The sequence below is a fragment of the Lygodium microphyllum genome, chromosome 4 (genome assembly GCF_053477565.2).
Source record: "Lygodium microphyllum isolate KBCC chromosome 4, Lygodium_microphyllum_v1.1.10, whole genome shotgun sequence".
Classification (NCBI taxonomy): Eukaryota; Viridiplantae; Streptophyta; class Polypodiopsida; order Schizaeales; family Lygodiaceae; genus Lygodium; species Lygodium microphyllum.
In genome coordinates, this window is record NC_141138.1 from 167,522,959 (window position 1) to 167,533,415 (window position 10,457).

A 10,457-nucleotide genomic window follows, 5' to 3' on the forward strand; every position below is an offset into this window, starting at 1 on the left:
ACCATTGAATTCAAGCATCTTAACTTGATTTAAGAGGATTTTTTTCTTATAAAAATCATCTCTACAATATCATCTTGATATTTCTAAAGTAAACATTTTATCTTAGATTCATATATTGATGCTATATCAATCTCAAAATGTGGTATAATTTTCCATAATATTCTCAATCCAAAATCTTTAGATTCACTTTACCAAGTCATTTGCAAGTATTCCATTCTTACCATAGAAATTCTACATATTTTCTCCTAACAACGTTAGAGGAGTTAACATGTAGTAGCCACTCCAATACCTTTCCCCAATGGCACCATTTGAATCCCCTAGGATTCATGGGCTTAGCCAACCAGGCAAGTTCCAAGCCTACCTCATAATAAAATGTCAACCAAAGGGATTGACTTGAGAGACCCTATACTTTTATAGTTACCCTAACTATACTCTAACACTACAAAATATAGACCCAAGATCGAGATTTAAAGTAACAAAATTATTCATGGAAAAATTTTCCCTCACCATTGCTATTCACATCACTAATAGTGATATTGTGATATATTCATCACTATTAGCATCATCGTATTTGTTGCTATATGCATCACTAATACCAATTGATACAAAGTAAAATTTCAACATAAATAGCGAAGGTTAGAGAGGGGAAAAAATTAGGTGGTAGGGCATGCAGCCTGCACCCTTCTAGCTATATACACTAAATATTCTTGCGTAATTCATTTACCAATGTAACATACACCTAACGTCCAAAAATTATGCATCACGATTCTCTAAAAACAAGAAATCCATTGATTGAACAAGCTAGATAGAATCAATTCGAAAAGGTATTCCTCAAGGAGATTTTTCATCACTTGCTTTGGCTCGAGAAGAAGAGCTTCACTTCAAGCTTTCATGGCAATACTCAAGACCCTAGGATACATAAGTCCCATTGATCTTCTACTCGCTTCGACTTTTTTCAAACTTTTTCAAGTCTTTTTAGGGGAGTGTTTGGGAAATTTTAAGAGTACCATTGTGTCTCATCCCATTAGCCACATTAGTAGAAGTTTTAGGATAACCAATGTGATTTGTGCTAGATGACTTGGCTATCCTAGGTGCCCCCCATTTTCTTACAAACTCTATCTACCCTAAATAAGGGGAAAAAAACTCTCCTTAGGTAGGGTAAAGATGGCAAATATAGGTATGGAAGAGAATACATACAACAATAGAGTTAAAAAATCATATACAAGGTAAACATTCTATATCATCAATGTGTTGTATGATGAGCAATATTGAAGTTTGCACTATGAGATACCACTATGAGGTTCTGAATACTAATGGGTAATCCCAAAATTAGTGTAAAGTAAATTATGTTCATCAACCTTAATTTCAGAATCAAGGACGAGTAGGGTGGCATCTTGCTATTGACCATCTTCCATGAGAGAGATAATCTTTGCATTTTGTGTCTCTATGGAGATTAGGGAGTCATCTTCAGTAATGAGCTAAGCTATGTAAATGGATTGTTGGTCATGTCATGAGGCCGAGAATGATTGGTGTACTTCATGATGGAGTGACAAGTTATCTCAAGACCTAGTTGGTGTGTTTTCTAGGATGATGGCATGCCATGGAGTTACTCTTAAGATGTGATTTGAAAATGGAATATTAGTGCACATAATGCATGTGGCTGATGAGAGACTCCACTTGATGTTGGCATTTGTGCTACCACAAGCATGACCTTCTGATCTTTGACTTCCTCAATTTGGGCATTTGATTGAACTATTCGCTTAACAACTTGATCTAAATTTGGAATAAGATCATTATATCTGATGGAATGCCTAGTCTCATGTTCACAAAGTGTGGCATTTAGTACGCTATATCCACCATATTCATGTAATTCCTCTTTATCATGATGTTGCTCAAGTATTGCTTCACACCTTTGATTTTTCACTGAATATTCTCACTGGCTTTGTTCTTTCCCTTATTTCTAGCCATTTCTACTCACTATCACTTTACTTTATAATTGAATCAGTATATATTGGAAATATTCTTTCTTTACCGTATAGAGTAGTCTAACACCTTGTAGATTCATTATTTTTTCCTCTCAAGCACTATCAAGTTCCAAAGTAAGGTCTCTAAACCCTATAACAACCTAGATATGATCCATAGGCAGTGAGTACCATCTACAATCATGTGTATAAGCCCTATACAAACACTAAAATACTATGTAGCATTTGTAATAAAAAGTGAATAATACCACAAAATAACCCCTAATATCCTCTTTCTCTATAATAACCTATATCTTGCTAATAAAGGCCAAAAGGACCTAGGAACAACATGCAATCCCTAAAATCTAGTCAGCTTTGTTTGAATGCTCTTTGCTTGAAATCTTCAAGCCTTCGATTTCTCCACTCATGGTACTTCTATGAGGGATAAACTGGTGGGATGGGCTCCCTATGTGAGCTCCAAATCACCAGGAGGAGGGCAAAGTCCCCGTTGGGTTAGTTTCTTGTACCTCTTCAGGATCTTTAATAGTGAGGGAGGGTCCCTCGACATCTACCTTTTTCCTTGGTGGGTATATACATTGCAATAGCATTCTACTCTATGAAAACATAGATGAAATGCATTTCTCTTTTTCTCTTATATTCTCCTTCCACTCTCCTTGCCCTCTCTCTCTCTCTCTTTCTCTCTCTCTCTCTCTTTCCCCCTCCCCCCTCTCTCTATGGTTTTCCTCCTTTTCTTTTATCTCCCTCCCTCTATTTCTTCCTCTTTCTTTCTTTTCTTTATTAGTCTCCCTCCCTCTCTTTATGCATCTCTTCATAAACAAATTTAAGAAAGAGAAAAGTGAACAAAATAGAAAAATAAAGAGAGAAGAGAGAATGCATTTACCTCAAAGCTTGAAGAAGAATTCTTTCACACTTTTCTTCTTCTTGTTGTTCTTCTCCTTCATGGGTTCCCTCCTTCTCCTTTGCACTACTATATATATATATATATATATATATATATATATATATATATATATATATATATATATATATCCCTCTCTCCCTACACACACACACACATATTCTCTTTCTCTTTTCCCCCCTCTCCCTCCCTCTATTTATCTTTCTCTCTCCCTCTCCCTATCTTTATTTGTATCCTTCCCTTCCTCCCTACCTTCTTCTATATATATACACACACTCTCTCTCTATCCCTCCCTCTCTCTATGCATCTCTTCATAAATGAAAAGAAAGAGAGAATCAAAGAAAAGAGAGAAGAGAAAATGCACTTACGTCAAAGCTTGAAGAAGAATCCTTTTGCACTTTTCTCCTTCTTATTCTCCTCCTTCTCCTTTGTAGTTATCTCCTCTCTCTTTGTGGATGATAGTGGGAATGGCGGCCTCTCTCTCTCTCTCTCTCTCTCAACCTCCCTTGCTTTGAGCTCTCTCCCTTTCTCTCTCTCCCTTGTTCTCTCTATGTATCTCTTTATCAACAAAAAGAAAGGGAGAAGTGAAGAAAATAGAAAAACAAAGAGAGAAGAGAGAATACACTTACCTCCAGGCTCGAGGAAGAATCCCTTCATGCTTTCCTCCTTCTTCTTCTTCTACTTCTTGCAGGTCCCCCCCTTCTTCTTTACACCTCTCTTGTCCCTCTCTTCATAGATGGTGGTGGTAGTGGTAGTGGTGGCCTCTCTCTCTCTCTCTCTCTCTCTCTCTCTCTCTCTCTCTCTCTCTCTCTCTCTCAACCTCAACCTCCCTTTCTTTGAGTTCTCCCCCTCTTTGTTTTTCCCTCTCGCTCTCTCGCTCGTTTACAAACCTATAAAATGTCATGCTTAGGTTTTGGCACTCCTTTCTTTTCCCGAAAGTTGTCACTGCATATGCATCACTATTTTCATCTCTATTTGTGTCACTTATACAAATAGTGATGCAAATAGCAAATTAACCACCTAATCGAATCAGAAACGACTGTCCCTATGACAATATTGCCTAATCACGTCAGAAATGGCCATCGCTATACTTCCATTTCCTTGTAGTGTAACACCCATATAATAAGGATTGATTTGAGGGGCCCTATACTTCTATGGTTTCCCTAGCTACAATGTAACATCCATCTAAGAATATTTGCATCATTACAAATCAAAGATGTAAGTGCAAACACTACCCTTGGTTCAAAGAGTGTAAACTAAGTGTAAGCTAAGTGTCAACTCCTATGTCATAGCATAGACACACATCTGGCACCCTAACATATTGTCAGCTTGGATTTTATCTAGCATTTAGGCAATCACGATCAATCAACTCTAGTCCTACATAACTATATAGAAAGACACACAACCAATCGCATCCAGATGTCCTTAGGCTATGGTCATTAGGACCACCGTGCACTAGTATTTTACATAATGAACCAAATATCAATAGTTTTCTACTTAGGTGGTATACCATGTTTCAAGTATATATTAAGATAGCTTCTTTAATTAGCCTATTATAAACAGGGTTAATTGTATGCTTTCATAAATATAGTATTGCAAACAATTCAACCAAATCCCTTTTTATTTAGGTCTTATTTCCTTTTTTAATGATCTCTAATGGATCCCAACTTCCACAAAGTCATTCTAGCTCGTGTTTAGAAATTGAGGTATTCCATCCCAAAATTGACAATGGGGATTAAAAGACCTCCATCCATATCATAAGGTGCTGATACATTTACTAGCTTAGAGCCCCTTTAAGCTCCTCCATTGAAGGTGATGAAGTGACAACTGCTCAATCTTTTCATGTTACTTGGCCCTTAGCCCTAGATACAAGTTGGATTCTTGGGGCTAGTTCAACTATTGATAGCATCATTGGATTTGTCGAACTATCGATAGTGCCATTGGTCCTATGGATCTAATGACTCTATACTCACTGGATATTCTTATTTTGACTATGATCATAATAATACAACGTTCATATAAAAACAATAAATCTGGTTCTTTCTGGGAATTTAACCAGTGACAATAACTTAACAACATCTCAATGTTATGAAGACTACGGCCCTATTGGCTCTTGTCCATTGTTTCTTTTCCTTTGTTCTTTACTTCTACAACAACTTTTTGCTTCTATTGATATCTTTGAATTGCACGGGCTCCACTTCTATCCTTTGTTTGGGCACTGTAATAATTCTTGCATAATAGTTCAACGAAAGAGTTCGATGGAATCAATGGTGTGCAACATGGGATATGCAAAGGAAAAGGAACTAAAGGAAATGAAATAATTAGTTAAAAGGATTTGCAATACCACTCTTTTTCTCTAAATATTGCCTTATCAATCTCTCTCTCTCTCTCTCTCTCTCCCTCCCTCCCCTTAAGAACCATACTCTCTCTAATACTTCTCTTCCTTTCTTACTCATTAGTCGTCCTAACATTCACACCTTATATTCACAATGTGCTTACTCTCTCGAGCTGATGATCATGAATGTGGTTACTAAAGTCAATGAGAAGGATAAATTGAGAAAGAAGGGAACATAGTAATCACCCCATGAAAATGAGATTGAAGAAGTTGAAGGCATCATTGATCACATAAGTATGGCCCAGAAGGATAGTAAAGCAATGAAGTGAAGCTCGAAGGATTAAAGCTCCAGAACTAGATGGAGATGATAATCATGTTTATGGTAATGATGATCATTTTCGAAGATGAGAATAAGGTAGTGGCTACTCAATTAATGAGTCAGGGAGAGGAACATTATGTGGACAATGACAAGGATGATGAACGCAGTAGTGTGAGACCAGTGGCAAGGGCCGAGGCTTTCCCCTAATATTAACTCAATCTCTCATTCTCATCACACACACACTCTCTCTCTCTCTAGCAAGGGGACACTCTGGTGAGCTTCTATTTTGTGTGTGTGCGCCTGACATGTGCAAAATGCAACTTTCACTCTCTTTGCTTTCAACCCACAATTTATCCCACCTCTAACTCTAACTCTCTCTCCTCCGCTCACATTAACAAAATTGTTACGGCTTAAGAGAAACATGCTATTGGAATTTGGGATGAGAGAGAGAGCGAGAGAGAGAGGTTGGTATGGGAAATTTGAGAAGAACGCCAAAGCCATTGAAAACTGAATATTTTCATTCTTGTTTATGGTCGAGGACTATCTGAATAGCAGCCATTGAGGGCGGCACCGTCAATCTCCAAAACTGCGCCTTGCGAGAAGGGCATAATTACTTGCAAAATTTGCACGAGTGAGGGAGCCCCGTCCCCACGTCTCAAATTCTCGCTGAAGACAAAGTTGATCAGCGCGCTAAGCCCGGCGACATTGCCCGAAGGGAGGGCCATTAACAGAGAGATTAGCAAGTGATTAACGTATATTCATCAGCCGCCACGACGCTTCCACGACACCGCCCGGTTGACTCCCAAAAATGAAAAAACAAAAAAACAAAACTCATTAGATTTTTATGATGTGGTGGTGTTTTTCCCCTGGATCGATTGTCAACGCGCAATTTGTATAAATACCTTTGACAATTCATCATGACAGTAGCCGAAGCAAAGCAGGCGGCCCAGCTCTCTCTCTCTCTCCAGAGCTCTGCAGGCTCCAGAGGGCATCAGGAGGAGAACTAGATGTAAGCGGGCACGTGCAGGACCTGCAGTGCGCCTTCTCGTTTTGATTCATTAGCTTCTTTAATAAGAGTACCACGCCATGTTAACTTCGTAATTGATTGGCTCTATATTTGTTTCATGTAGGGCCTTGCTCGCCATTGCATTGCAATCAGTCAGCGGCGGCCGGCAACAGAAGCAGCAGCAGCTGATCCCATATTTCACCGCGACGTCGATCCTTTGTCATAGGATAAGAATGCGGCTGCTCATCAATATGCTTGTGATCTTCCTCTCATATCATAAATATACGGCCTCTGATCTGATTACAGGAGCCAGAGCTGCTCCACTAGGAGCTTGGACGCAAGGAGCCTTTGCCACATTCTATGGGGGCAGTGACGCGTCCGGCACGATGGGTATGCGACTTGAAGAAACTTCAAAACTAAGAATGCCTTGACATACACTAGATATAATTGAGTCGTATGGAGACTAAGCCTGAGGCAAATTCTTACTATAATTGGCACAATTAATGTTGTAAATTGCGATGTCAAAATCATACTAGATATTATTGAGTATTATAGAGAGTAAGTCTGAGGCAAATTCTTACTATAATCCTCACAATGTTGTAAATTACGACAAAATCATGGGCTTCTGTGAAAGGCATGCCTAATGAGAATTCCCACATTGTAAGTTATCATTATATCATGAGGTCGTGCGAGGGAGGGATTGCAGACCTAGCTAGGTTTATTTGGTAAGCCCACAACCAAGAACTTCAAGGCTCTAAAAATATGTATAATGAGTATCATTAACTAAGCTGCTTGCGAATACTACGTATTAACGTCACCTAATATATGTGAGTATGAGTATTGGTATTGCGTATCAAGGTTGCAGGATATAATTGGAGCTGCAGGGCGCAATTATTAGTATTGCAAAGTCCAGCGAATAATTACTGAAATGAATTCTGGTGTAATTGGTTGGGTAGGGGGCGCCTGTGGTTACGGCAACTTGTACAACAGCGGCTATGGAACGAACACAGCGGCACTGAGCACCACCCTGTTCAACTATGGGTTTAGTTGCGGGGCTTGCTACGAGATCAAGTGCTGGAACCAGCGGCAGTGGTGCCTGCCAGGAGAGCCTTCTGTCATCGTCACGGCCACCAACTTCTGCCCCCCTAACTGGGCCCGCCCAACTAACAACGGAGGCTGGTGCAATCCCCCGAGACGACATTTCGACCTGTCTCAGCCCGCCTTCCAAAAGATCGCACGCACAAGAGCGGGCATCGTGCCGGTGCTCTACCGCAGGTATAAATTTTAAAACATAGCATCCGCCCAGGAGCTCCATTTCTGGCACAACATAGTACTCTGCCCTAGGGTACCCTAGTGGCTTCATAGCCTTTGATTACCAGCGTCGATTAGAAATTCTTAAGATTTTATTTTATTTTTGCTTGGAAGAAGGTCTGGCTAATTATATCACTTCAGAGGAATTTTGAAAAGAAGTACATGGATTCTTCAGTCCTATCTTCCTCTTATTTATACACACGAATGATAGTTATGTACTAACGTATAAATCCTTGCTAGGGTGACTTGTCTCAAGCGAGGAGGTATCAAATTTACCCTCAATGGCAACCCCAACTTTAACTTGGTCATGGTATTCAATGTGGGTGGTAGAGGTGATGTGTCAGCTGTATACATCAAGGGTTCAAAGATAGGATGGCTGCCCATGAAGCATAACTGGGGACAAAATTGGCAAGTCAGCACCAAATTAGTGGGCCAAGCCTTGTCCTTCCGTGTAGTGACAAGTGATGGGAGAAGTGTGATCTCCTATAATGTGGCTCCTCCTAATTGGCGATTTGGTAGCACTTATGTGGGCAAGAACTTCTAAATATTCCACCCAAACCAAGGGTACCACACATATGTAGTTAAGGTGTTCATACAAAAAGTGAGCAAGGCCCGAGGTGGTGTGCCATATACAACACATTTCAAAGCAAAGTCAAAAGCATGTACTTTTCTCAAACCCCTTATCATTGTGGATAGAAGGTGGGTGCATTTCTCATCTCTTCACAAAGCTTCTCTTTGCTTTTCCTCCATAAGAAGCACCCCATGTGGCCCTCCTAACATTGAGTAGGTTGTTGGAATAAGGGAGAGCTAGCAGCACCATTCAATGCTCATGCAATAACATTAGCAGTCGAGCACAAGTAGCATTTTGATTGCTTACAACAGCAGAGGCGATTCTTGCAACTTTCTCTCAGCCCGCTGCTGTACCACCCTTTCCTGTATCTTTGATCCACATTACCATGTATTATAATGAGGCTATCATATGTGTATATTAGAGCACATGACAAAAATCATTCTTTGCTTCTTCATTATGTCAACTACAGCAAGACCACTAGTTCATTGTATCTATACACCCACATAATGAGACTATCATCCCCCTATATGTTTCCACGTGAATAAATAAAATTCATTTTCCCAGAAAAGTTTTAGTTCTTGGTGTCATGAACATTGCAATATTTTAATTTTGGTACTTTTTAATCAACATTTCTAAGAAGAAATTTTATAGCGCGTTCATCTTTAGCATATCCATACGAAACTCAATATTAATGTTGCCAAACATACTTTTAATCTTCAACACTCAATGCAAATAATTGGTCAAGTTTTCGTATTGTTGATTGTGTCTTTACATAGTAGTATGCTACTAAAAGTATGATTTTGACACGCAAGGGGGCCTATCATCAAGGCTTTTAATGTAGGCTTTCTCAAATATACAAAAAGTTTAGGGCCAAATTTTTATGGGCTACAACAAAACCCATACATATGCAATATACTTTGGAGGCTAAATGTTAAGAGTCGTTTAGGAAATTTACCTAAATACCCCTTCCTTTTTGTATGAATTCTCAAAATATCCCTCAAAGATTAGAAATTCTTGGAGAATCCTTCGAATCTGAAAGTGTTCTCAACATACCCTTCTAAGACGTTCTCAAATTTCTCCTTAGAATTTGCAATTGTTCTTTTCAAATGATGGGATAATCCTATTCGCAAATAAGTGCTCTCTCTCTTAGATCGAGTCTTTTATACTCAAACATTCTAGTGTACCCTCGTGAGTTTGTGGCGGATCGTAGAATTTGGACTCTTTATATATTATGCGTCGATGAGACAATATAGTTCATGATTGATGGACATAAATGCCAACACATGAGCTCATTCGATATTTAAAAATTCCCCAGACAAGGTATAAGGGTATTTTGATAGGTTAATTAGGTATTAAGGCTATTTAGGGAGTTTTCAACAAATATGCACTTTCCCATACATCGTGTTTATTTGTCTCAGGGTTATTTGTATTTAAGAAAAATACGTGTACAAAAATTTGAGAAAATGAATAATAAAGATAATCATTGCATGGCCTGAAATCTATAAGAAATGTTGAAAAATGAGAATCAAAGTTTTCTTTTACATTCTCAAACTCCATTTTTATTGTATGTCTCTTATATTTTTAATTTCATTTAGTAAACTATTTGAGAGTTTTATAGGTGTTTCTTATACTTTACATTCAATGAATAATTAGTAAAACTAAGAATGTGCTTATTTCTATCTCTATAGGAGCTAAAAGTTAGAGCCACACAATACTCCTAATTTTATTCACCAACTTCTTTTTTGGACTTACTCCTATTTCACCGTGCTCACAATTGATCATGGTGTCTTCTATCTTTATGCTTAATTGCTCAAAGGGAAAAACCCATGAAGATCCAAAACTGCTGATTTTATGACTCTGCAATTGAGTAGTAGTAGCCAAGACATGGATGTGTGCTTCAATTGTTGTACACATCAATGGTATGTAATGTGCAAATTTCTTAAAATGCTAATCATAATTTTTTTCAACAATTAGTGTTTTGAAACACCATTTTGTTTAATTCTAATGGTTAATTTATCAGTTTGAGCTTTGAAGA

The 10,457-nt window shown here is 38.5% G+C and overlaps 1 protein-coding gene across 1 annotated transcript; it reads left to right on the plus strand.

Moving 5' to 3' along the window:
- Positions 1–6,443: 6,443 nt before the first annotated feature.
- On the plus strand, positions 6,444–8,980 carry LOC148037871 (expansin-A4-like). Its single transcript, XM_087677367.1, has 4 exons — positions 6,444–6,543; positions 6,665–6,930; positions 7,497–7,815; positions 8,092–8,980. Coding segments are annotated over exons 1-4 (891 nt in total). The 5' UTR covers positions 6,444–6,541; the 3' UTR covers positions 8,396–8,980.
- The last annotated feature ends 1,477 nt before the right edge of the window (positions 8,981–10,457 follow it).